The 27,721-nt window shown below is 40.3% G+C and overlaps 1 protein-coding gene across 5 annotated transcripts in view; it reads left to right on the forward strand.

Annotated features, from left to right (window-relative positions):
- Positions 1 to 25,858, forward strand: part of EPHA3 (EPH receptor A3) — a 236,117-nt gene extending 210,259 nt beyond the window's left edge. For all 5 annotated transcript variants that reach the window (XM_072885112.1, XM_072885073.1, XM_072885101.1 and 2 more), the window contains 4 exons: positions 3,537 to 3,686; positions 5,643 to 5,836; positions 20,176 to 20,331; positions 21,793 to 25,858. In XM_072885112.1, coding sequence (XP_072741213.1) covers positions 3,537 to 3,686; positions 5,643 to 5,836; positions 20,176 to 20,331; positions 21,793 to 21,898 — 606 coding nt within the window. In that variant the 3' untranslated portion in view covers positions 21,899 to 25,858. The remainder of the gene's footprint in view (positions 1 to 3,536; positions 3,687 to 5,642; positions 5,837 to 20,175; positions 20,332 to 21,792) is intronic.
- The last annotated feature ends 1,863 nt before the right edge of the window (positions 25,859 to 27,721 follow it).

Consider the following 27,721-nt stretch of genomic DNA (forward strand, 5'->3'; position numbering starts at 1 on the left):
CGTCGTAGGTTTATGTTCTGCCATCGCTCTACTCAAAATGTAGCTGAAGCAATTGCTGGAGAAAGAGGCCCAGCCTGGCTACATCGCCACGAGCCCACTGACGACACTTAGCTCTGTATCTCAGTTTCTTCTGAATCGGATGGCACAGTCTCTTTCCCAGCAGCGCTGATGCCTCCGGGCGCAAGGGGAGGGATCAGCAGGAGTGAGGGGAGGCTTGGGGCTTGTCTGAGGTGGCAGTGCGACCATTGGAAGCAGCAAGGATCAACAGTTCCCTCTTTTATGTCTCCACCTGGCCAGGAATTTGAAACATTTCGTCTCGAACCGAACGCCAGTGTTGGTCTGGCTTGGTCCCTGCTGGGCACGCTCGCCTGTGGGAGCACTGGCAGGGGAATGGAGCTCAGAAGCCCCCGCCAGCCACGGGGCATGGTGGTGGCCCCTCGTGCCTGGGCTCCAGCAGCCCCACAAGCTGCACGTTCCTTTCCAGATGCGGTCCACAGGGTTGGGTTTGATCTGTAAAAGTCCTGTGCAGTTTACGTCTCGGGTAGCGTAGAGGCAGTTTTGTCCTGGTATTTGAGATGGGCTGGGGTGGGTGAGCACCCTGTGGGCAGGTCTGTGCTGGGGGCTGGCGTCCTCAGCATGCAGCCCCGGCTTCCCCCCACCCGCTCCTCTGTGCAGGCAGCACTCAGGCACCTTGGCTTTGCAGTCTGCTCAGTTTTGCAGGTGGCTTCTGAGCCTGTGGGTCGAGCAGGAGACATTTGATTTAGCAGCTCTTTCTGTTCGTGGTGGTGGGGGGTTTTTTGTGTAAATTTAGGATATGGCTTTCCCCCGGCATTGACATTCTTTATTGGAAATCAAAGTTCACTCTACTAGTATGCGTAGAAAAAAGGTTGAATAAGTGGGATTGATTTCTTTATCATCCCCACATCTAGAAGTGTAAGTGGATTTGTTATGAAAAGACTTAGACACAGGAGAGCTTCCCTTGTTTCTTGGCTGTGCCTTGGACTCACTGAGGGACCCTGGACATTTGTAAAGTGGGTAAACTATTGCTTCTCAATAGAGTATGAGAAAATCAAAATCAGTTTTATGTTCTTGGTACTGTTATGGAGCAGCACTGGGAATTGTGAATAAACTTATAATGAATAGAAAATATGATGTACTTTTTGTGGCTAAAGGACATCATCTTATAGATTTCCAAGTTTGCAAGAGAGAGACATCAGGCTCTCTAGTCTGGCTTCTGTGATGAAACACTGGTTTCAAATACTACTGTTTATTTTCTGTGTCCTATTTGTTGGTCCACAAGTAATGTAGAAATTCAGTGTTTACTTAATTTTAAGGGTTGTGTGCAAAATGAAGGTTTGTCTTCTGGTTAAGGCAGGGAGTCTGATAAGTAGGATGGGATCCATAAAAACTGTATGCCAAGACAGATTCCCTCTCTGACCTTTGCCAAGCCTCTGAGACATATCTAGTGACATTTTGCAAGTCTAAACTGCAGCCTGAGTAAAGCCTACCTGTGCTGCTTATATTTAATCTAATTTGTGCAATATTAACCATGAAATTACAGATGCTTAGGCTCCAGCGTGGGCTGTATTTAGGTTTCTAATGAACACTAATGTCCACATTTCTGTTGTTAACCAAGCTAGTTAATCTGAAGCTGGTGAATGTATGGCTACCCTCAGTGCAGGTACGCTTTATGGAAATGTAGGCAAAGCATTAATATCTTTACATTTTATTTCTTGCTGGTTAGTCAGTGGAAATAAGAGCACTCCCTTCCCATACAGGTTATTGTGAGGATAGGTGTATGATCAGACTGTAGCATAATGGGGGTTGCAGTGGTACCTCAAATAGCTAGTCTAGTGTGAAATCTTCAGAATATATCACTATAGATGTGCATCCCTGGAACTGGAAACAACTTTAAACTATCACAGTTTTCTCTATTCAAATATATTCACTCCAGAATTACCTTACGTAAAGAGTTTTGCACCGCTGCCTTTAAGACTTGCTTTTCTCATGCGTGACTTGCAAATCAGTCTTAAAAACCTCTGTCAAAGCTGGCACCATTAGAAATTGTCTCTTTCCTCTAATTCTCATATTGCAGAAACTCAGCCTGAGGCTGCTTGTGTGCATTTCACTAATTTGACCTATGGCACCATAATCAGAGAGAGCTGTTCCCTTAACTACAATATTAATTGTAATGGTAGCTTTAATTCTTTTCAAGTTTACATCATTTAATGATGGCTTGCTTCTCTTGTGACTGTAAAAAATGTTTAAGATCACTTCCCTAGATGACATTTTTGCACTCTCCCCTCTGCACAGGTGACCCCATCTGAATCTGTCTCTCTGTGACTATCTCTGACGGCTTTGGAACGGGAAATTTGTGCATATGGTCCTAGTCACTGCCTTGTGCAATTGGTGGCTTGGTGTTAGTGAAACAGAGCAACATCGTGGCCCCTCATTTTCCTTGAGTGCCCTAGAAAACATGGGGTGAAAACGCTGTCCTGGTTTCAGCTGAGATAGAGTTAATTTTCTTTATAGTGGCTGGTGTGGGGCTATGTTTTGGATTTGTGCTGAAAACAGTGCTGATAATACAGAGATGTTTTAGTTGTTGCTGCACTAGTCAAGGATTTTCAGCTTCCCATGCTCTGCCAGGTGCAGAAGAAGCTGGGAGGGGACACAGCCAGGACAGTTGATCCAAACTGACCAAAGGGCTATTCCATACCACATGATGTCATGCTCAGTATATAAAGCTGGGGAAGAAGAAGGAAGGGGGGGACATTTGGAGTGATGGCGTTTGTCTTCCCAAGTAACCACTACACGTGATGGAGCCCTGCTTTCCTGGAGATGGCTGAACACCGGCCTGCCCATGGGAAGTAGTGAATGAATTCCTTGTTTTGCTTTGCTTGCGTGCACAGCTTTTGCTTTCCCTATTAAACTGTTTTTGTCTCAACCCTCGAGTTTTCTTACTTTTGCTCTTCCGATTCTCTCCCCCATCCCACCGGGGGGGAGTGAGCGAGCTGCTGTGTGGTGCTTGGTTCCCGGCTGGGGCTAAACCACGCTAACAGGGAGTTCACTTGAAATGCCTTACAAATGGTCCTCTTGTGCTGTGCAAAGGGATCTAGGATGTAAGCGAGGGCCTCGTACTAGCTTTTTCATCCTTAATGCTGTATGACTGTCTTGCCAGTTTCCGAACATTTTGTAACTGAAAATCAACCATACTTAACTTATCATTTATTATTATCTGTGCATATTATGCTACATATAAATATATATGTGTGTATATATGTACATGCATACAGTATGTATACTATATATCTATAGCTTCAGTAGATTTTTCACTGTGATGTATTTTACTCTCTATAGGGTACAAGATGCTTTCATGACAAATGGCAATAGCATTTTTCAGCTCATGCTGTTTTTTACACCAATATAATGATAATTGAGAATCTTAGAGATTCATTTAAAATGATCAATCATACAAAATTTTATTCATTGTATTGCAGTCAAATTGACTGTTTTGTTTTGTTTTGTTTTGCTCCTAGGGGGGCAAGATTCCTATCCGATGGACGTCACCAGAAGCCATTGCATATCGGAAGTTCACATCAGCCAGTGATGCATGGAGCTACGGGATTGTTCTCTGGGAGGTGATGTCTTATGGAGAGAGACCGTACTGGGAGATGTCCAACCAGGATGTGAGTATATTGTTATCTGAGTTGTGTTCTCAAACAAATGATCAAGCTGTGAAAGGAAGTGAAGCGTAATGAAACCAGGTGGCTCTGAGTTTTTGACATTGACGTTGAATGAGATATGGAAATTAAAATCTCCCTGGTCAGGTAAAAGTTCTAATGAACTTAACAAAAAGCCAACATCTTTTTAGCCGGGTATTTTGGACCTCTGAAGGAACATATTAGAGAATTTTATCATGCTCGTGGCTTTCTGTAGGATGATTCAAATAATTCCACTGCAGTGAGGTCATTGCCTTTCACATTCCTTAGCTTATTGTTAGAAAACCCTCCTAAATTTCTGTTGATCCCCTTTGGTTCCACTTGTATAATATTCTGTAGAAGTTTTCTGTAAACATCAAATACACAGAATAAATTGCTCTTGGAGCTTGTGAAAAAGAGAAGCAAAGCATTTCTACTAAGATTTTAATGAAACCAAAATACTTCTGGAAGTAATCAGCAGATAAAATAGAGAAGTAGAATGATCTCATTAGAAGACTTCCAATACAGGCTTCTTTGCAGCATTAGTAAATTATCCAAGCCTGCGATCCAAATGATTAATGGATCTCTCCCAGTATTTTTGTAAGAAGCATAACATTTCCCCAATAAGATTTTTATTATATCTATTTTGGGTTCTTTCTCTGTTGTCTTACTAATCCTAGATTTATTCCACAGGAGTTACTTATGAACCGAATTTTCTGAAGTACAGTCACTAACACAGATTTTCCAAGGGGTTGGTATATATCGTTACTAGTAATAAATTAAAAAAAGTCAGTAACATAGTTGTAGTCAGACATTCTCTATACTACTTTATGTTAAACAAGGAAAAAGAGAAGACAAATTCCTTTCAAATGAGTACCTCTGGAACGCAAGTCTCTGCAGAAAACTATGTATTTCTTTCAAGTAGTCATGGAAGTTTTTTCCATTGTTTGTGGAGATTAATGGATCATGTTACAGAGGCTGATAGACTAGTGGAATGCTTTAATAATATCACATTAAAATCAGAAACAGAAGGATTAACCTATTTATGTGCCTCTGCTTCATGGTTGCTTAAACCACGGACTGTTCTCCTATCCCTATTCTGACTCAGAATAGTTTTTCCTGCTTTTGAATTAACTGATCCAGATTAAAAGGAAAGGTTAACAGAATATGGCTTTATAATTTTCTACTTAGAATACATTGCTGTTTTATTCATGGCACAATACATACTGTAGGACTGATCAAGAGGCGTTATACTCTAGTGAAAAGGTTGTATTAAAAAGCTTCATAACAGTGTAAATTCTGGGCTATTTTTTTTTTTCAATCTAGACAGATGATAGACAATCTAGACAAATTTTGTCAAATCTAGACAAATGATAAAAGAATTGGGCCTGCACTGCCTAGTAGGAAGAGTACAGTTATCCTCGTGGTAAGTTTTTAAAATATTTTCTGGCCCTGTGAGATCAATTGCAACCAAATTTGTCTGGAAGACTTCTGTCTATCAGTTCAGGATGACCTGTGAGAGGGTAGGTTGGTTTTCTGCCGAGTGCAGTGTCCACTGGAGAGTGTGGAAAGGGTGTGTTGCTAAGGGTGATCGCACAAGAGATATTCAAGACCTTTTGAAGTTTGGCATAGTTAAGCAAGCACCTTACTAACTGTAGCTTTTGTTTATGGATTTAGTTCAATCAAGTGTAAGTTTTGGAGATCCTTTGTAGACTGTCACCTTCCTCAAAGTCACATAGTGTATCTTAACTCCCCTTTCTGTATGCCTAATTTACTGCCTGGTTTACTTTGCAGATAAACCAGAGGCATTGCACGACAAGACAATTAGAGAATAAACACATTTGTTTAAACACAGAATGTCCATGTTAATGTGGCTCACAGAACTGATAAAAACAAGTTGATTTAAGTGCCTTTAAGTTTTCAAAAACTTTTATCCTTGTGCAGGTGATTAAGGCTGTTGATGAAGGGTACCGCTTGCCACCTCCTATGGACTGCCCAGCTGCCTTGTATCAGCTGATGCTGGACTGTTGGCAGAAAGACAGAAACAACAGACCCAAGTTTGAGCAGATTGTCAGCATCCTGGATAAGCTGATCCGTAATCCCAGCAGTCTGAAAATAATCACCAATGCGGCGGCAAGGTGACATATTAGATCTTACATTGCACATAAATAAATGTCTTTGATTTCTTCATCTTCTGTAATGAGAATTTGTTTACTTTGTTCACCCAATTCTTCAATTTTTAACTGTAGCTGTTTGCAATCTTGAAGGCTAGAGAAAGCTTCCTGACTATCACTTTGGGAGAAGGATTTAATATTATTATTATTATTATTATTATTATTATTATTATTATTATTATTATTATTATTGCTGTTATTTTTATTAATTATTTGCTATTATTTATTCAAATTGTGAAAAGCTGTTATGCTAGGGTTATGAAACCCATTGTAAGATTGAGCAGAGGTTTGGGAGGAAAACACAGATGGCAGATTTGGCAATCATGTGATCTTCCTTTTCCTTCTGACCTTATGTGGTGTTTTAACTGCTTAGTGTTTCATAGGTTACAGCTAGCCATGTTCCTAAGTATCTTTCTGAATTGGGTCCAAACACATATCCTACACTCTCATGCTCTGCTCTGACAAGTCACCTTAACTTTAATCATATGAATAATCATTTTGCTTTCAGTAGGACTCACAAACTTAAAAATGCACTTACGTTCCTGTTAGATCAATGCCTTAACTAGGAATTTGTTTCCAACCTGTGCAATATTTGTAATTGCATTAAAAACATTATTTTATAATCCTGGTTATTCAACACACTCTGGAACATCACTATGATGAGATAAGAATTATCTCCTTGAGAGAGTAACTGAAGAGTGTGTTGACAGGTAAGGACACAATGAGGATGTGGTGAAATAAGAGCTTTGGTTAAGTAGGGTTTAAGTGAATTGGTTTATATAATGCACAAAATGTCATACTCTTACTGAAGGGATCTGAAAAGATGTAAGATTACTTTTAGCATGAATGCTAGTGCAAAATCCTCTGTCCTCAAAGCAGGCAGAGTCAGGGAGAAATGCACTCTGCTGCTTCAGACCCAGGTCTTGGAGAGTTTTTCAGTGGGCAAGAGACCAGAGTCTGACATGAGGCAAGCTTCAAAAAGGAATACAGCAAGACATTCCCCTCAGACCTTTCCTTGTAACATGGCACACTTCTCACCGTAGCAATCGAATGGGAAGGCACAGAAGGGAAATGGAGCGAAGGCAGGGGAAGAGCCGCATTGATACTGCAGCCCGCTTGTGCAGGTGACATGGACCTTGCCTTCTTTTTCCTGGCCCCTGGCATTGTGTTGCATCCTGAGCTAGAGGCTGGCCATCTTAATAGCCTCGTACTGCCACTCCAGAGACGTGAAAAGGAAAGCAGAGATGGGAGGAGGAAGGCAGCCATACTAATGGGATTTGCTTTGAAAAAATATATAATGAGAGAATACTGCTTGCATCGTAATTATGTTCCAATAATTTAAGTGGTGGGCATTTAACACGTAGTAAACCAACATGCTTACCAAAGCAATTATTTCTGTTACCTGCCAGGTAACAGAAAAAAAACCAAACCCAAAATTGTTGGAAAAAAACCCCCAACTGTTTAAACAGTATCTTCTCAGTCAAGCATATTTCTTCTAAACGCATTACACCCCCATTTGGCAAATGATTGGTGAAAGTAATTATTTTGTAGGGATATACTGAAGCAATCTGCTGAATAGGGGAGTTGGGAATCATGACTATCATGTTTGGGTTTGGGGATTTGAAACCAGTGCTGCGTGTTTTGCATTCCAAACAGAAGCAAAACGTTCCCTGTTTACTGCCCTTCCAATTTGGGGGTTGAACCACAGTGGAGCTGCAAACAATGTTGAACCATCGTTTCCAGTTTACCTGTTCATAGCCAGTAAAAGCTGATATCCTCTAATGGAGACCAAATTCAGTCCGAGTACTGCTCGTACCTGCTGGGTTCTGCGCGGGAGCACCACAGTGCAGTATTGCTCCCTCCCATCTCCCTCTTGTTCTCTTTACTCCTGTTTCATTATATGCTTTACTGGTGCAGGCAGGAGAAGCTGCACATCGGTACCACGATGCCGTGCTCTCTGCTCGTGGCACAGCGTGGGGAAGGCAGGAGGCTGCTAACACAGTAGGGGACTTCTCACAGATGCTTTAGGTGAGCTCTCAGTAAAATGCTCCTCATGGCAGGCTGCTGCTTTGGCTTTGATGTGGAGCACATTTCTGAGGAGGGGAAGTCAGAGGTGATTTTTATTCCCTCCTTCCCAATTACCTTTCCACTGCTACGTCCTTGCACCCCTTGCATTCCCAAGCAGTGCAGTATCTCTCCCTCTCTGCAGCTCCTCACTGCCTGGTGACAGACAGGTGGCTGTGGGGTCTGGGTGGTGGGCACACCGGCATGGGTGAGCCCAAGCCCTTCCCCTCTGGGAAGGCTTTTGTTGCAGTTCAGGGAACATGTGATCCATAATCTCTCCATCTCACTCTCCCTGACGGTGTCTGCAGACCAACCCAGACTATCCTTAAACTTGATCACGACCAAGAATTAGGTATGACAACATGAGGTGCTGGGCAGTCCTATCCAGATTTGGAAATCCATGATGACGCCCATGTAACCATTACCAAAACTGACTAATCTCGAACCTCAGACCTGGCTGCAAAGCTGCAGCCAGCTCCGCACCCTCTTCATGTCCTGCAGAGGGGCACTGCTGCAGGTAATGTGCACTCCTGCAGCGGGAGCCAGTGGTGCTGCTGGCCAGGGACTGAGCGCTGGAGGTCCAGCATCGCTTTCTGGCAGGCTGACAAAGAGAAATGAGAAGCCAGACTTGAAATGGGTTTGGGTCTTGCTGTAGCCTTATGTGCAGAAATATGTAACTGATATGAAAGGGCGGTGAGTCAAGGCAGCTCCTCGAGAAGGAGACCTGCAGTCGGATCCGTGCCGGTATCCTTGGACTGTCAGCAGCCGGAGAGGGACAGGCATCAATGCAGAGGTAAAGCACTCTGCGACTCAGGCCCGAGGGCTCGGGGGATTGCATTGGCTCAAATGGCTGCTCTCAGTTGTTATTTGAGCCTGTAGTACTCCCGCAGCACCTCTCCTCATACACGTAATAAGCAATTAATCTAAATTATAGAGGTCCCAGCTCTCTTTTACCCATGTCTGTGGTGCTACTGGAAGAATGCTAAAGCTTTATGCCCACCATATGCTCGTAGGTGTTCAGAATATACTTGGTCAGGAAAAATGTTTAACCTGACGATGTCTGTTACAGATGCAAAGCCTGTCTCTTCTTACAGATTTTAGAGCTGATGTTTGTTTAAAATAGTCACAGCACTGTTGTATCCTATTTAAAAGCACATTGCTGGAGGTGCATAAGATATCCCTGTCCTCTGGTACATTGCTGTAACCTGACTTCAACTGAAGGATGTGCTTGACTGTACGTCTGATTTCAGGCCATAGCCTGGGCACGTTTTATACTAATACCTCATAGGAATACAGGAGAGGAGTCAAAGCCTTCAATTCTGTATTTCCTTTTCAGTTTTCTATCCCATCTGGCCACTCCATGGCATCTAATATTTTCTTGATATCCAAGGGGATGTTTTTATCCTTATTGATCGTCTCTTTGCAAAGCATTCTACGTGCTTGTGAACCTTACATTGACAAAAGCTTTTCTGTAACCTCAGCACAGCAAACGTTTCATTATACCTTTCCTGGTGTTTGTTGCGCTTCATCTCTAATTCATGTGCAAATTCCTTTCCCATTCCTTGTAAAGTAGAGAGTATGGCTGCTTGCTTTCTTACCTGTCAAAATTCACTTTTTAATCAGGTGGCTACCTTGAGCTCTTGCTAACGAGACCAGCGCTGGTTACGGACACCTGGGTGTTTTGTGTCCTTTAGGCTGCCCGGAGTTATCTAGCTCTGTGAAGGGCTGTAGGAACAGAACTCAGTACACAAAAAGTTGTGCAAGCCATGCGGTTTCCTAAAGCACAACTTCATGATATTTTAATTTGATTTATGTCTTGCTGTTCTTTCCTGTTTTCTGAGCATTATGTTCATTTTTATAACAGAGTCCTTGGGTTGTTTGGATATCTTTAGGGTGGAAGTGAGTTCATAGTTCTTCCAGTTTTGATCAGGTTCATTATTTTTCTTCTTGAGCTTATTATTTTTTAGTCCACTGTGTATTACTTCACATTTGTGAACATTTCATGCAGATACAAAGCAGATGGAAAGTTTTCTAAACTTGAGTAGGAGAGACAGAATCACTTCACCCACCTGCTAACCAGTTGGTGAGGCTGTGGTCTGAAAGGGCTTATTAGTTGTTGTTTCATTTGTGTGGGGGGAAAAAAAAATGTAAGCCAGGAGTCACGCAACTGGAAATACTTTGTATATACTACAAATCTTAAATGGACTCATAACACTTCATTTTCTTTATCTGTTTCTTTTGTTTATCACTTATTTATATTTCTGATTTTTTCCTTATATTTCAGATTCTGATCTTGTATATATATATATAGATATGATGGCTCTCTAGAGTTACAATGCATATTACCATTTTATGTATATGAATCTTACTCTTACACAGCCATTTAAAAAAAATACATTCAAAACATAGTGTATCATTAGAAACATATTTAAAGCATTTCTGTGTCCCAAAATTAAGCAAGCTGTTGGAGGATAATGTGACCTTGAGGTATAAGGGTTCTGATACGGGATGCAGGCAAACCAAGTATTATGGCAGCTTTCCTATGGTTGCTGTGTATGTTCACATCTGTGATGTAGGTGCGACTAAAGTTACTTAGTCTTCGTGACCCTGCTATAAAACAGGAATAGCAGAGTTAATCCACAGCCTCTGCCAAGAAAAAGCATTTGAAAAAAATTTGAAAAATGTTTTTAATTCCAACACATGATTTTTAGAAATTCTGAATTTCTGCCAGGTCTGTGATTGATTTCAAAATTGGGAAGGAATCCACACAGAAAAATAAACTGCTTCTGTGTTTGCTTTTGTTTCTATGTAACTTTTTGGTACATAGAAAGTGAAAGTCAGAATCAAGTATTGCTGCTGCTGTTTCTTTATACCACAAGTATATATTTAAGAGAGGAGGAAAGAATTACATTGGAAACAAAGAGAGAAAACCACTTGAGAATTCAGGATATTTCTTTATTAAGTGGTCCGTAACAATTTTTCTGTGTTTCTAACTGTATTAGTAGCTATATCTAAGTGCAAGAATTGCAAGAATTTGTCTCATATATCGAATGCAGAAAATAAACAGCTGATAGTCTTCCTTGTAAAAAAGATCATTATTTTATGAGTTGCCCAGAGTTAACAGCCAACAATTTTGTTAGTTTCTTTGGGTCTTCACAGAAAATGCTGTTTAATTTGCATTGCAAATTGAGAGGAGGATCTCAGAGGAAGGAGTTTTTAATGAGACATTTATTGTTCAGTATATTTATTCTCAGTTCGTATCTAGCCCAAGCATCTAATATGGAAAGTCATTATCATGTCTTACTGCTTACGTGGAGTTCTGTAAAATTATCTGGTGATTTTTGTCCACTTATTAATAAGATGCCAGTGGTGTGGTCTGAAACATGTTTTCGAAACAGTTTTCAATTTGGAAATGCAGCTATCAAATATTTTGCAAAAATCAGTTGGTCCTTATTTTATTTTGGAAAATGTCAAAACATCATCCATTTCAAAGGCAGTTGTCTTATTGGAACTTTTAAATTCTTGTTTTGTTTAGCTAACTTTTCTGTCTCTCTGAAAATTTGAATTGCTTTCCTCACAGGAGGATTAATTAGCAAGTTTGCCCCAAATCTTTGAAGATGAAGGTGTTACAGGCTAACCAGCAGTTGTTAATAGGATTCAGCATCTGTTTCTTCGGGCATGGAGCTACCTTTAGTATGAAATACATGGAAAAGAGTGAGCTTGTTCAGCAAAGGCAGTAAATGACATTAAAGCCATTTGATTTCGTAAGCAGAGGCAGCACGCAAGGCTGGCTCTCTTGCACTTTGTAGACTCCTCGCTCTGCTCTCCAAGCACTACTTGTAGCATCAGCCAGCCAAACTGCTTTCCAGGCAGTCCTTGGGTTTAAGAGACCTTCAAAGGATTAAAAATCAGAATCTGTGTTCTCACATATAGAGGCTTCTGAAGCAAAGTTTTATTTTGTAATTTCAAGTACTCATTTTAGTCCACTAGTCTGCTCTGGATAACATAATAAATGTGAAGTGTTGCAAAATATGAGAAGTTATGTCTGCCTTTTTTTTTCAGTTTATTAAAGGATTTCTGAATAGACGTACAAAGTGAAAAGCTGATTCTAGAACAGGGACACCAAATCAGATTTTTAAAGAAATAATGCTGCTTACCAAAATAAAAAAGCATTTACAATTATACTTATGCTAATTTAAAAATGAAATCAGTTATGCATGTTAACTATGCACCTTTTAGGTGTCTAGAACTTAAATAAAATGTAAGGCCAAATTTATGTTTTCCAGAATAAGGTACCTCATCAAGCTCAGGCAAGTTATTTTTTATTTACCATAATGAATATGCACTATTCTTTGTGTTTATGAATGACAATTATGGTACATGGATGAAACCTCTTAAGATTTTATTGAAGGCTCTGGAACTGAAGTTTACAAAATGTGTAGTTGCCTCCTTGGAACTCAGAGGCCTGAGACTGTATATCCCATACTATTATACAAATTTCACCTCTTCCATTAATTTCCAAGTTCCCATTCTGTGATGAGGAAGCAGTGTGCCTGACTATGGGAATAAAAAAAATTTTAAAAAAATTTCATTTATGAACAGTTATGTGGATTTTTCTTTAATTCCCAAAATACATCTTTTTTGGTAATTCATGACTCTATGTAACTAACTGTATTGAAAAAAAAAAAGCATTATTTCTGGATTGTACTGCAGCATTGGAGCTAGATTTGGTTTCAGATCTCTTTTATGTGTTAGAAGTTCTCCATTTAAAATACAAGTTCTACCACTATTGTTATAGCTAAGGCTAGAAAAACAAGAAAGCCACTTATTTTCAGAAAAAGCATAGCTGAAATTCTTTTAATATAGTCCAAGAAATTTAGGGAGTCAGGGTCAGTTACTCTTCCTGATGAAAATATAAAAGTGTTTGAAAATGTGTGTGAATAATTCCTCATACATTTTTTCATGTGTTAGCAAGTTGTTTACAATCCTATCCTGATTTTCTTGAATTTGATGCGTCGTTTGAATTATTCACTGGAGTAATTTCCTTGAGCAGGTTTTGGACGACCCATTATTTGCGAGTAGTCGATTGCAAGTGTTCGCTGCTAAACATGTGCTTTGCTGTCCATCATCGTGGCTCTCTCACTGGTGTCAAGCGTAATGTTTGCTCTCGAATGCCCAGAGGCATCATTTGCAATTTAAAATTTGAAATTTGCTTCTCACAAAGTTTGTTTCCACTTAAAATCTGATGATTCGGTGGAAACTCTCTAGTATGCTAGCTTGGTAGGATATTTATGAAAATTAAACTCAATAAGAGCAGTGAACAGGTCAAATAAAAAATTCAGACTGCTCCATTATGCAGCATAATTCAAGCCCTGTTTTTACAATAATATTTGCAACAAGACGACTATTTGTGTTGGCTGAATGTTTTGTTGAAAAGTTCCCTTTTTTTGCCATTCAGGTCAGAAGGCTTCAGATGCTTGACATATATTGCTGACCTGCTGCAATATTGCTTGTTTGCTTCTCCCTGTTAGGAGCTTTCAGGCTGGAGGGCTGAAGGAAGGAGATTTTACTCTCCAAGTTTTACTTGGAGCATTTCAGAGAGGCCTTACGCTTTCTGCTTGTCCAGGCATTAACAACAGGGTCTGGGTTTGGCCAAATGCTGCGTAATGCAAGCCTGCATGTGAATTTTTAGCCTCGTTCAAAACCCAGCAACAGTATAATCCGTGTCCTAAAATGGTCTGCTCACTCTAAAAGAATTCAAGTAATGTAAGCCTGCAATGCTAGCTCTCTTTCTGAAGTCTGTTAAACATAAGATAGTGAAGTTATGGAGCGGGGGGGACACTTAACTACAAATCACAAAGAAAAATGGAAGAGTAAACGATATTCCTTGGTGTCTAGTCATAGTTCGGGTTGTGCGGGGAATCCAGGAGTTAGACTGAGGAGATTTTTAGAGACTTTACTTAGCATGCTAGAGCCAGAAAAGCCCTATTTTCACCTGACTTTTCCAGCAGTCATTAATACCATGCCTGAAGCAGACGCGAATGAACCATTGTTCCTTCAAAGTTAGAAGTCGCTGGGGCTCACTGTTAACAGAGACAATAAAACATCTATTTGCACTTTCACACCTCTAATTTGACTCTGCTGGTGAAACTCAGACAAGAATTCACGGTAGACCGAACTGGGTACTGTATAATTTAAATAGTAATGCAGCCAGACCAGCGGGTGGCCTGATCGTGAGCGTTTGCTGTTTACTGCGATTCCGAGGGATTTTGTTCTGCTGTTCTCAGCAAGATGTGCCGGGTTTACAACGTGAAGCCCTCGTTAGCGTTAATGGCAATTCTGCGCTGGAAATGCTGGGAAAAGAAACTGCTCGGAGCCGTTGCCTGATGCCGCGAATGCTGTAGCGAAAGTCTGTAGAAACTCATAGCGCAGCCAAATGTGAGATATAAGGGCAAGTCGTACACAGCAAATGGTCGACGCAAAGAGCCAGAAAAGCATTTTAAAAGCTCTCTGAGGCATTTTTCTCTCCCTCTTTTAAAGAGCCTATAGACTGTCCTAACAATAATGACTGGTTGTCGTTAAGGGTCTGTCTCTGGGCCAGCTACGAATCCCAGGAAATGGTCATGTGACATTACTTCTGCAGCCTAAAAGCACAGCTTAAGTTGTATTATGAGAAAAAGAAAACCATTTCAGCAACATGCTGGTATTTTTTGCCTTCAGTGGTTTTGGTGGGGGGAAAATGTAAATTGAGGAGCATTGATACACCCAGGCATATGATTTATTACCCCCCCCCAGGATGCTGAAAAATCCCTTGAAAAGCATGTTCTGAGGGGCAGCTAAAGGAGCAGGGAAGACTGGAGGACTTGACCTATGGGGCAGTTGAAATTCCATTTGCGCATTATCCTAGGGGAAGCTGTGGTAAGTTTTTTGCCAACAGACAACATGGAGCTAGAAAATAAGAAGTCCAGGGTGACATTTAGAGAGATGTATCGTTTTGCGGCAGGCCATCAGCCTCACCTGCATTCTTTTCCCTGTTGGTTATTTGTATTACCCCTCTTTATTTCTCCAGCTCTCTTTTGACTTCAAAGAGTAGTCACAACCTGCTTATTCTGAGAGTGTGCAAGCATGATATGAATCCCCTTGAGAAAAGCGAATGTGCCACCCTAAGAGGTGAATTGTGTTTTAGGGACTAAGTTACAAATTTTGCTAAGGGTACCTTAAAAATGGACATTAAGAGGTGGAACTCCAAAGATTCTTATCTTTAATGTCCAGGGATAATCAAGGAAACAGAATGACTCTAATTCTCCTTGGCATGTCATTTATTTACTAGTCTCCTGTTGATACACACGTATACTTATGATTCTGCTTGCTGTGGAAGATAAAACTAGAATTTGCTTTCTAAGCCAGCTGTTGTTTTTTGGTTTATTTTTCTCTTGAAATAGGAGATATCCTTCTTGTTAGACCTGAATTCTGTGCTTCAGCTTGCCATAATCATAAAGCATAGAGGATTTGTGTTCAAACCAGGCCTCGCTCCCTCCTAGGGAGCAATTTGGCTTTGCAAAATCGGCTTATAATTACCTACAATTTGCCACAGGAAATTACTTTGTTTTTTAAATGCTTTCCCCTTTAAAAGAAACTGACTGTGGAAGGGGAAATCCAGATTTAAAAACTGAAGGTTGGTTGTGTTGTTTGGAGGAAGGGATGGAAAGAGAGAGGCTACTGCAATACGAAGTCTGGGATCATGTGCGCGCAACTCCTCTGTGTATTTGCAGAATACCACCCTTCATGCAGAAGAAGTGGCAGGACATTTTCCTTTTATTTTTCTCAGTTCCTGGATTTTACAAGTTGACATATCCCTTTCTCGCCAAGCAGTGGCCGACCAGAGACGAGATTTCCATGCCATATTGGGAAGGGTTCTGATGATGTTTTCTGTGGTCTTTGTCGCTACTATACGGTGCAGCAAAACTTTCCCTGTGTTGTGACAAAAAGCTGTGCTAATGATAACAAACTATAGTTCTCCCTGCTACTGAGGCTGACTCAAAGGTTAATTCCAACTGTTAATGTAATGGGCACATCCAGAGAAAGCTTTAAGCAACAGGGCATTTTGTAACCGGCATCTCGCTGTTACATTTGTCTCTCTAACCTGAGTCTTGCTGATATTTTTCAGGGCACCACATGTCAGGAAATACAACTCTGTAGATAGACACACAGTCAGGATGAACAGGATAGAAAGTCTTTCCGTGACTGTTGAAAGATAACACAATGGTGTATATCATAGTTGGTCAACGCAACAAAATAAAGAGAGCTCAAAAATAAAGGAGGGGAGAGAAGAAAAAAGACAGAGGGAAATGTTCTATTCCACTTCCCCTGAGCAAACATGTAATTTCCATGATTTCTTTTTAATGACTCTCTTCTGAAGCTAGTAGGTACTGATTTATGAAAAGCTGTAAAAGATCAGGTGGAACCCTGCAGGACGTCGTTTACAGCTGCACGGATTGCAACCCATCTAATTTGTCTAGTAAAGTGTGAGCTCATGGCGCACATCACCCAGACCATAAATTTCATGTTCAGACCTTCTGTCTAGGGGCTGGGTCAGGGGGAAAAAAACTGCCGATGTGTGCAGATGCTCTGAAAGCCCAGCTTTCCCTTGGTGCATGCAAGGAGACATCACAGACTCTTCGCAGTGAGACAAATTCCTGTTCATTGATAAACTGTCCAGATGTCCTCTCTGAGGAGGAAAGTAACTAATTTTTGTTTGGAATCCTACAAGGAGAAAAATGATACTTTACAGTGCTGGTTATTCTGAGGTCACTTGCATTAAAATTAGGTCATATTTTTTGTCCTGATGATACTTTGATCCAAGTAATAAACATAAAAGCTCTTTTGGGCCACTCTAATTCCTAATCCTAGAGACCTGTTCTATTTCAACTTGTTTATACTTTTTTTTTTTTTCATTAGTGATTCTTGAGTCAGGCCTTGTGTTATTAGATTTAAGTTGAAAAGACATTCTAGGCTGGAAAAAAAAAATCTCCATGCTTTATCACAAAGAACACTTCATAAATACTCTTAATAAATGTCTTGAGATTCCAGACGCTATACCCAGAAAACTATAAATAAAAAGCATTGGCTCTTCATTGGACAAACAGTAGTCAGGGAGATGCAGGCTGTACAGCTACTGAATAAAAATATTTTGGGCCTGATTATCTAACCTGAGCCTTTAACTGGAGAGCATTTAAAGCTGTATATCACATAGGTGCCTAAGATCTGTTTTTAGCATGAGAACAGTAACCTGAAGTGTGCTGCATCTTCTGTCCTCAGCTCAGTCTGTGCGTTGGTGCGGCCATGCTGTGCTTGCCCTTCTTTACTGTTTTGGGGGCAGAGCAGGTTTCTGGTGTCTTCTGTCGCTTTCCTTTCCGTCTACGGCTGTTCCCAGGATGCGAGGTCCATAGTTGGTGCCAGTGATCATAGTCACTTGCAGCAGCTCCTTGTACTGGCTGGGCTCCGGAGGGAAGATAGTCAGGCGAAAGGTGCCTGATGAGGAACATCGCTGCTCTGAGACCTGGTGAAAACTGATGGGGAATCTACAGAAGTGTTATGTCCATTTGTGGTTTTGAAGTTAAGATTTTCAAGCATCTAATGAGCTCTTTAATTATGGCCCGCAATCCTAAAAGGGAAGAAGATACTAAAATAATTTTCTGAGCCTGAAAGAGATCGGCTGATTGATAACAATTGGCAAAACATCAGAAGTAAAAGGTGCTGTTTAATATGTAGAAAATACCAAGAGTTATTGCTTAGCACAGCTATATTGTTCTTTTCTTCAAAGGTAAAAGTCTCAGTATAACTGATGTGGTATCTCCTGATTCCAGTGCAAGTCAGACGTGCTGCAAGGGTGTGCTATTGCAGTGCTGCTGATCTTGATGAAACTTAATACAGACTTCTGTTGGGATTGAGAAGTTTTGTTTGGATTTTCTAGGTCGCTTATTCACTGCTATTTAGACACTTTTTTCTCTTTGGTGCCTTTACAATCTCCCCCTTTATGTTTTTTCCAGTGCTCAGAGTTGGCTTGGGTTTGGGGTGAAGAGCGTGTTTTACCATCCAGATCAGTTCTCCAGTACCAGTAACTGTCACTTACCTGTTCCACTGTGTAATCACTGCCTTTAAATTACAGTGTTAGTCTAACCACCTCTCATTTTCACTTCTTTCCAGTGACAAAAGTCACTTCAGATGGATTCAACTGTAGTAGTCAGACTCCTGTGCAGGTGGTGTTTCACTAGAGCCATGGGGAAAAAGAATTATGGGGCAGAAAATAGACTGTGGAGTTGCAGTGCTAACCACTTTGAACATCCTCTAGTTCAGTCTCCTGTGCTTGTGAGCAACACCATCATAAGTAGCACAGCTAAGCACATGCTTAGCCTGAAGCCTGAGACAGACACCCGTAAGGTAGTTTACTTAAAATGGAGCACGTATGTTTCTGAAAGGGGGCTAAAAAGCTGTCCAGTATGGACGTATGTTTGTCAGTGGAGGAAAAAACACAGAAATAGGGTTGATGTCTCTAATAACATCTGACTAGTTGTGCTGGTTTTGGCTGGGATAGAGTTAATTTGTCATAAATAAATCATGACACTAGTCAAGGAAGTCATTACTGTACTAATTAGCACTGAGAAGAGAAAGGTAACTAGAATTAGTACGATGTCTTGTCAGTAGAAAGAAATTAGTGATCGTATTGCTATTCAGGGGCTTCTCACACCTCTTAGAAAAAATAGCAAGTCAGTGAGGAGGAACAGCTGAGCACAGGTTCACCTCTCTGAGAGCTGGGTGTCTCCTCCAAGCTGTTTGCCTGGAAGACCTGTTTCAGAGAGGACAAACCCCCTGCCTGTAAATGCGTGTGTGTCTCTGGGGACTGTAGCAGTCTCTGAGCGAAAACTAGCTGGGCCTACTTGTGGTGTTTTTAGGTGGCTAAAACGAGGTGTGGTAGAGCCTGACTTTAGTGACTTCATGGGGAAGGGCTGGCATTTATTTTTAGTCTTGATGCTCTCAAGTAAGAAGTTACAGTATGCTCACAAGACCATGAAAACAAGAATATTCATACCAGACAGAACTGAAGTTCTGGATCAATATTGATCCAGATGGATCAATGATCCACCAGACAGTGATGTTGTCTGGATCAACATCAAGTTCTGGGAGCAGCCATTTTTGCTGTTTGCAATATGCAAAATGCAGGGTCAGCTGCAATGTATTCCTTCTTGATAAAAAATGATACATTTAATCATTATTGTGAGAAGGGTATTTTTTTCTCACAATAGCTTATAGGTAGACTTATGCAGATGGAAAAAGGTTTAAATGGGCAAAGAAGCATGGACATATGTTTTGTTTCAGTCATTGTGTTGGTTTTGTTTGTTTCTTCCTGGTTTCTTCATTGTTTTCCAAGTAGAGAACTTGGATGCAAATCACATCAGTTCAGCATCCTTCATGAGCACCAAGTTAATTTCAAAGGCAGGAGATGATTCGGTTCTCACTTCTAAATTATTTGTATGATATCCCTATGAAAGTTTCAGTCTTAAAGTGAGCATCAGTTTTAAACTGGACATGGCAATTGCATTTTACATTTGGCTAAGCATATTTAGTAACAAATTTCCTCATTTCTGCCTCTGTGCACTGCAGAGTGCAAGTCTCATGCAGTTACATTTGTCTCACAAATTCACTTAACATTTGATTTTTAGACTTGATACAATTTTTTTAAAGTCACGAGTGTGTTATTATTTGTGCTTCTAACTTAGTAGCAGTATTTAGGATTTGTCAGTGGGCTGCCATACTCTGAACATTTGATATGTGTCAATTCTACCAACACACTCAACTTGGAGTCTAGAGTGTGCATCATTTGTGTGTTGTTTGGGACTAGGTGAATCACATAAATATAATCTAAATTAGGCTTGTCTTTGCTAATGCTTCACACATTAAATTGTAAGGTAACAATATATTTCATGAATTGGTGATGCTTCAGTCTTTTAAATATGGGCATGAGAAGCTGGCGCTCTTAAGCAAGATGATTACGCAGCGTTTGTCAGAGCTGCCAGCGTGAGTACATGCGGTGGCCTCAGCAGCAGATAACTTCCACAGACGAACAGAAAAGCCACGTCTAGCCTGGAAGCTCCTGCCCATGCCAGTGCTAAGTTTAGACACCAAATAAATCCATATGTATCCCTGCTCCCTAACTTTCATCACATTCTTTTTTATTTCAGGCCATCAAATCTTCTCCTGGACCAAAGTAACATTGACATTTCAGCCTTCCGCACGACAGGTGATTGGCTCAATGGTTTTCGGACAGGACAGTGCAAAGACATTTTCACAGGCGTGGAATACAGTTCCTGTGATACAATAGCCAAGATTTCTACCGAGTAAGTTTGAATTGACTACAGCTCTTCATCACTGGTTGTGGCTGGAGGTACAAGTTTAAACAGAAGTGTAAGAGTAGCGTTTTTATGCAGTTTCCAGTTTTTAGCTAAAATATTCTTACATTTAAAGAGACAAATGTAAATTATTGTTATAGTTGTAATACACGTGCAGGAAACCTAGGTGCTCTGGTGATTGTGTGAAGGCCATGGTCCAATAGCTTTTTCTCACTGATGCCAAGGAAATTCCCAATTTCTTCTGATACAGTAGCACCGTGCATCATCTGGTACATCAGCATCACTTTCTTTCACTCACAGTTTAGGAGTTTCTGTGCTGATTCTTTATATTCTGCCTTTTATATGGGGTTTTCCCCACAGCTAGCACATGTGCCAATCATTTCCTTTATTGCCTATCCCATATTCCATCAAACCAGGTGAGACAGAGCAAGCACTATATAGCTGCTTTCCTCCTACATGGTAATAATTATTCAGGGGATGAACTCCCTCCTGCCTCTAGTTTTGACATTTAAACATGCTAAACTTGTAAGTTTACAACCCGCAAGTTTATTACATTTAAATGCAATCTGTCTTTGTTCTAGTGATTAGGAAGAGTAGGGTATATGTTCTGTCTGCACCTGAAAAGGCATCAAGTACAGTTATGAACTTACAGTCAAAGGAAATCTTGACTCCCTGTTGGGCTAGCTGGATACACTACAAGTTACGAAGAAGTAAGCAGCAGCTGCGGTACCGACAATTAAACACATCAATGCTGTTAATTAGTGTATTATTGCAACTATTAAAAGGCTGCTAATGGCTTTTTGTAACAATTACCCTTTGGGGACAGTGCAGAAATCCTCTAGGAATGCCCAATTTCCTGTAAGCCTGTGTTAGCCCTTCGCAAGTGTTAAACCACTTCTGTGTCGCACAAGGAACAAAGAGACCCGGCGGCCTGGAGGAACGAGAGGTGAAAAACAGGGTAGATGCTGGAAGCTTGGCCACGTAGCCATTGATCTCAATGCTGATACCAGAATTCAGACGACCGTTCAGAGGGCTCAGCACATAATAGCGAGAGGTCAGCACCGCTCAGGAAAAGCAATCAGGCTGATAGGGGGATGGAGACGGTAGAGAGGTTCAAGATGGCAGCTGGCCCAGAGTGAACCCCTTGCCCCTACGTCCCAGTGAGTGTGTCACTGGAGAACACTGTTTCATTGTCTTTTCTTCCAGGTAAGCAAACACAACGAGGCTAAATGAGTTTTTACTCTTTTTTGCGGCCTCCTGCTGTTTTCATACAATGGCTCTCAGTATTTTTCGTACCAGGGTTTGTGATTCAGCAGTATTGCCATACCTGGAGGCTCCTCCAGTGCACCAGTATAAGACGAGCTAATTGATTTCTGTTTGCTCACATCAGCCTTAGGAAACACAGAAACAGTATGCTCACTCACCCGGTGCATCTTCTCTTTTTTCCAGTGACATGAAGAAAGTCGGCGTTACAGTTGTGGGGCCTCAAAAGAAGATTGTTAGCAGTATCAAAGCTCTAGAAACTCATACAAAGAACAGCCCTGTTCCTGTGTAAGGTACCAAAATCATGTTGCTCAGGAGAGAAAAAAAGAGAAATGTTGCATCACAGGGCAAAAGTGATGGCTGATAAACGGCAGAATTTAAAGGCGTTCTTTGCAACAGCTTTGGAAACAAAATGATTGAAATTTCAAACCCACTGAGACATTCACATATTGAGTATAAATGCCTTAAAAATAGGAGTGAACTTGTTTTCTATCTGTTAATCCTAAAGGGTGGGTGCTCTTGATTGACTGTTAATGCAGATAGTAAATTTCAAAAGAAAAAAATATGTAAAAAATCCTTCCAAGTAAAAACCAGTGATACTATAACCTAGAGCCATGTGAATATTAAGTGACTGAATAACATGAAAAACCCATGGACGTAAAAGCTGTGTATTTGATCTATACAGCAAACAAGAAGAAAGAAAGACTTGCAGTATTTTTATACAGAAGAGATCTGTAACAGGTATTTTATTTCTTTAAAAGCAAGGAAAATAGAGGACTATACCTCACTACCTGTCTGGCCATATTTACTATAATGTCATTGTAACATGCTATTTCAACTTCAGAAAGGAACACAGAAATAAAGTTTGTAGTGACTTTGAGTTAGTTGACAAAAGATTTTCGCCATTATGTTAGCTTCCCTAATTGTGTTCATTTAAATAGAAACAAGTCTTAATTTTAAAAAGACTTATTTATTTCCTTTGTTTTCTCCATTATTGTTTATATTTATGCTTAAATACCTTAACCTGGCTGTATTATTGCCAAGTGCCAAATGTTATCAGAGCTTCATTGGTTCAACCTGAGAAATTGTCTGAGGGTTAATTACTAGATTATTTTATACTCATAACATCATATATGGAATACAGAAGGAAAGAAAGATGGTCTTTTTTCCAGTTCTGACGCTAGACAAAGCATCTGGACTCGTTGAGATTCCTTCCATTTGCTGTAAGTGGTATTTTAACCCTGGCTTGAGTTCTGGCAGAGTTGTGTGCATATCGATCTCTAGATCAGTATCTGGCCCAGTCAGGTACCTACATCTCATTTACCTCCCAAAGCCTGCTTCCCTGTCAAAATAAGGGCCCTTGTTCTCGGGTGGTGTTCAGGTGGGAGGTTTGCCTAGCAAACATTAAAAAGAATCAGGGTTGCGTCCCGCGTTAACTGAGGATGCTTTTTGAGTTCCCTGGGGAGTGGTCCATGTCTGGCTTCCATCTGGCAGGCTCTGCTCCCAACACTGGGAACTGGGAGGTGTACCACCGTGTGGGCAGCCACTGGTAGTTACACTGAGATGGTGACTTGCAGCCAAGGGTAAGTGGATAGTTTAAAAGGACGACTTAAGGTTGTGAAATGGGACTTTGGTATGTAATTTTACCTAAGTCTGAGCTAGAAGCCCTCTGTCCAGGTGCTGCCGTCCTGCAGGAGCCTTGCTTTTTGGCACAGGTTCCTTAGGTACCTGTTCCTTGAAAGAAAGCAGAAAGGAGCCTGTCTTTAGGAAAGCATTCACATTTCCCAGTAGAAAAAGGAGCCTGGAAGGGGGGATTCAAGAGTCCTCTCCCATCTTCAGCATCTTCCCAACAGCGAGCTCTTAAGCTGCTGCTCCGGAGTACATCGGTCCCAGTTCTGAGCAGACATGACTCTTCACCCGAAAGTGAGTGTTTTAAATCGCAGTGTGAGGCACTTCTTGTGCTATGTACAGACGAGCTTCTTAACGCTCTGGAGGTGATGCCAGGCATGCAGATGTCAGGCTTTGGGCAGTAGTGGAAACCACTCCAATTCCCAACTTGCCATGCTGGAATCGAAACCTGATTCTGATGAATAACAGTGAGTCCCCGTAAGTCCAAGACTGTGTGGGAGGCAGATGACTATATGGCACGCCGCCTTTTGCTGTGCATGCAAAAGCAGGTAACTGGTTGTGCTTTCTTTGTTGTATTGGTTTGGGTTTTGAAGCTCCTTGTAGCATAGGGCACATAAGTAAGGGAAGAATCAGTTCCTAGGATTTACGTGGCTGAATCAGCTTTTAAATTGGTCTTCATGGGTCCAGGACTTATAAAATGTAGAGACGCAATGTTTAGCACACAATGCTAAATAGAAGCAGAATTAGAGACTTTTTAATGAGCGCTGGCAGTGAGCATGCTGTAAAGGACTGGATTTGAGATACACTCTCGGGATAATAATTAGTAATATTTTCTGAAAGAAAAATGAATGGGTTTTAAAGTAAGTTGAAATAAAAAATGAAAAATGGAAGAAAATTAAAATAAAGTGCTGAAGATGTAAAGAACACTTCTCCTTATCTGCCACAGTCTACTCTGAAATGCAGCATGCTGAATAGAAAAGCTGCATTTTCCATTGCTTAGTTCATTCAGAATCTTTCTTTTCTTCAGTTTGAGATTGCTCTAAATCAGACACTGTTGGTGAATTTAAGTCACCAAAATCCATTTGCAGACGTTGTCTGTGTGGGTACAGCTTTTTATAACATATTCCTTGCAACGTTTCTCTTCAGCTTCATTCTGCCGCTGGAGAGTGGGGGAGAAGGGGCTGGGGTGGGGGGAAGACGTGTGAAATGCTTCTGAAAACACAGAACCAGTTCTTAGAGTTTTAGATGGCGACTGAAAACTTTGCACCAACCACCCTCAATTTTCTCTTAGTATCATGTCATGTTCCTTGCCCACTGTTTGAGCATGCTCAGCGTAAAAGTTTAAATCTCACTGATGCTTGGGAAAAAAGAAACTCAATTTTGCTTTTCTTTGCTATTAGGAGTAGAGAGTTTTAAAATAAGTTTAGTTTTCTCTCCCTGTCAAAAGTTGATTTGTACTGTAAGTGGCCTCTGTTGCAAGCATCCTATACTCCCTGTCCCCGTGTACATATGTATACATAGCAGTGTACAATTCTTCATTGTGGAGTAGAGATACTAGAATTCGTGTGGCCATCTTCCTGTACAGGACTTGCATCGGTTATTGACATCAAGCAAAATGCAACTACTCATAAAATGACATGCCGTATTATTGGTTTTGTATCTTTAAATATAGTTTCCATTTTATTTATTTCTGTTAACATATCTAGTTTTGTGCTGTTACTTAGCATTCAATAAGCAATGTATAGATGCGATTTGATTGGCAATATGTATTTACGTTAACTTGTATGTCAAAGCATTACTTACTCATTTAGATTATATATTGTGCAATTGTAGATGGCCTCTTACTAATGTAAAATGATTTGTAGTGGAAACATTTATATTTTTATAATAAACATAATGAAAGTATTTTTTACATACTGGAATACTGAGGTGATTGCTTGGAGGACAAAGTAAATTTATTTGATTAGAAAAGTGTGATAAAATTGTAATTAAATATGGATAAATTCTGAGTGTTAAAGCATGGGTTCAGAGTGAAAGCTAGATATTACCTATATTATCTATTAAAAGAAACAAATAGTGCAGGTTTTAACGAGATAGACCAGCATTTGTGCTAAACTGACTTACATCAGTCAAAGACTTTCCTTTCTCCATGGATACGGGAAAACATCGTCTACTACAGCCTGCCTATGGGATATTGAAAAAGCTGTCATTTATTTTAGTTGTGTCAAGTATTTCTAAACTTTTGCTTTTTTTCCTCCCTTGCCAGTGGACCTCTTTCATCTTATTACTATGTTGAATCCAGTAAAAGATGTACTTTTCAACAAAATAAAAAAGCCCACCGCTTACTGTAATTTAACCCCATGATCATTTCTTGCCTCTGAGTATCTGTATGAGAAAATATTTTGCTCCTGTTTCGTTATGTCCCTACCAAGTTGTTTCTGTATGCTTCGCTGAAGTACAGTGTCTTTGAAAATGCCAACATACAACTCAACTTTGCATCTCAGGAATTATCTTCCTACAAAAATAGGAGTGGTTTGAATGTTCATCGGTTACTTGAGGAGTGAAGTTACAGGATCTTTCTGTACCATAAATGATTTTTGCATGCTTTTGTGTATTACTGTGCTTGCTGGTGCAAAACAATGAATGATATACCTGTCCTGGAGTCTGTAAGTTGATAAACTTTATGGACGTGGATGTAGCATACTTTTTTTTTTTTTGGCATTTTGTCTTGGTATCTTCAATAGAAAGGGGAATCACTGAAAAGAGCTACCCAGAACTGGACGTAACTTTAAATGACAACAGCTGGACTGAAATCCACTTTTTCTTCGTAACACCCGTATACCTTCATGCTGTGCTGCAGTGGGTACATATGGTGTCATTTTAACTTCTAATGAGTGGGTTTCAATGCTATACTTGAACAACAGGGAAGCAGCTCTGTTGGTCTAATCTGTGCAGTATGCGAACTATTTACATTGCGAATAGGTTTCACTTCAGCAATTGTGTTACACTTACTTGTGTCTGTCCCTTTAGCCTTACTGGTACATTGTATTTGCTTTATATCCCGAAGGGCATGGTGGATATTAATGCTTTTATAACTGTTGCATTTACTGTAGAATGGTATTAATACTCACAGCCAGTTCTGGAACAGCAATAGGATGCATTCATATAAAGAGCAGCAGAACAAGCAAATGCCTTGTAGCCCACCACCATGTCTAAGCTCAAATCTGGAGGGATAGATTGCTGCTAATCAGTTCTTCAAATTCAGATATGCCATTTTTTTAGTAATGTCCAAGTGACATTTTTCCACTTTGCATTCCTCCTTAAGGATCATGCCCAGACCTAGATATCTATGCCAGTAAAAGCCTGAGCAGTGCCAAGTGGAATCAGACAATTATTTCTGCTGTCTCACATATGCCACTCCTGTTAATTCAGACAGATATCCATGCTATTGACTTCCCTTCATTTTCTGAGCCACTGTAATTCCTCAGAGCCTTTCCAAACTATCACTGCCTGGTCAGTAATTCCCCATTTATATGTGTGCACTCAGTTCCTTTTTCAGTCCTCAGTCCAATTCTTTGTGTATTTCCTAATGAATTTTACTTTCCTAATTTAAAAATATTTCTCCTAGAAATATTTCTCTCAGCCTTGATTCATTCATATGTATAAACATGCACAGGGCTCATCATCCAGGTTACTAAGGCAAACAGTGAACAGCACGAAACATGCAGGACAGCATTCTCTTGGCTGCTTCGTTATGCTTTTCACATGGCCAGAGAACCTCTCATAAATGAAGAATACTGGGTGTGCAAGATTTTTCAGTTCGCTCTGCTTTCACATTACAATGATTTTATAATAGCCCATATTTCCCTGGTTAGCTCATAAGAATATCATGTGGGACAGCACCAGAAGTCTTACTAAAGACAAGATAAATCACATCTACTACTTTTTAGATTATCCTGTCACAGAAATAAATTAGATGAGCTTGATGTGATTTGTTTATTCTTGACAAATCTTAGTTGGTTTCCTAAAACCTTGTAATCCTCCAGCTGCTTAGAAATGTATTGTGTGATATATATATCTTTCTGGGTATTTGAGGTTAGCATACCTAGTCCGTAATTGCCTGGCTCTGCTTCTCTCCCCTTTTTAAAGGTCAGGATGATCTTTGCTCTTCTCCAGTTGCCTGGACTCCATGACTTCTCTAAGAGAACAGTCAGTGGCTACCCTTGGACTAGTCCCTTAAGTTGCTACAGTAAATCTTACAGACTCTGCAAACCTGAATGCATCACTCACTTGTTCTGACTCCTAGGATTCCTAGTTGTAAAATAAAAATAAAATACATTCAGGCAAATGTTTTTACTGCGTGCCTAGGTTTTCAGCTTATGTCTTGATTTTTTGCAAGCAAGCAACTACTAAGAGTCACCATTAAAAAAACATGTAGTAACATCTGTTTGGTTAGCAAATTTCATTATTTGTTTTCAATTAGATT

Source organism: Ciconia boyciana, chromosome 1, assembly GCF_034638445.1.
Source record: "Ciconia boyciana chromosome 1, ASM3463844v1, whole genome shotgun sequence".
In the NCBI taxonomy this organism is placed as follows: domain Eukaryota; kingdom Metazoa; phylum Chordata; class Aves; order Ciconiiformes; family Ciconiidae; genus Ciconia; species Ciconia boyciana.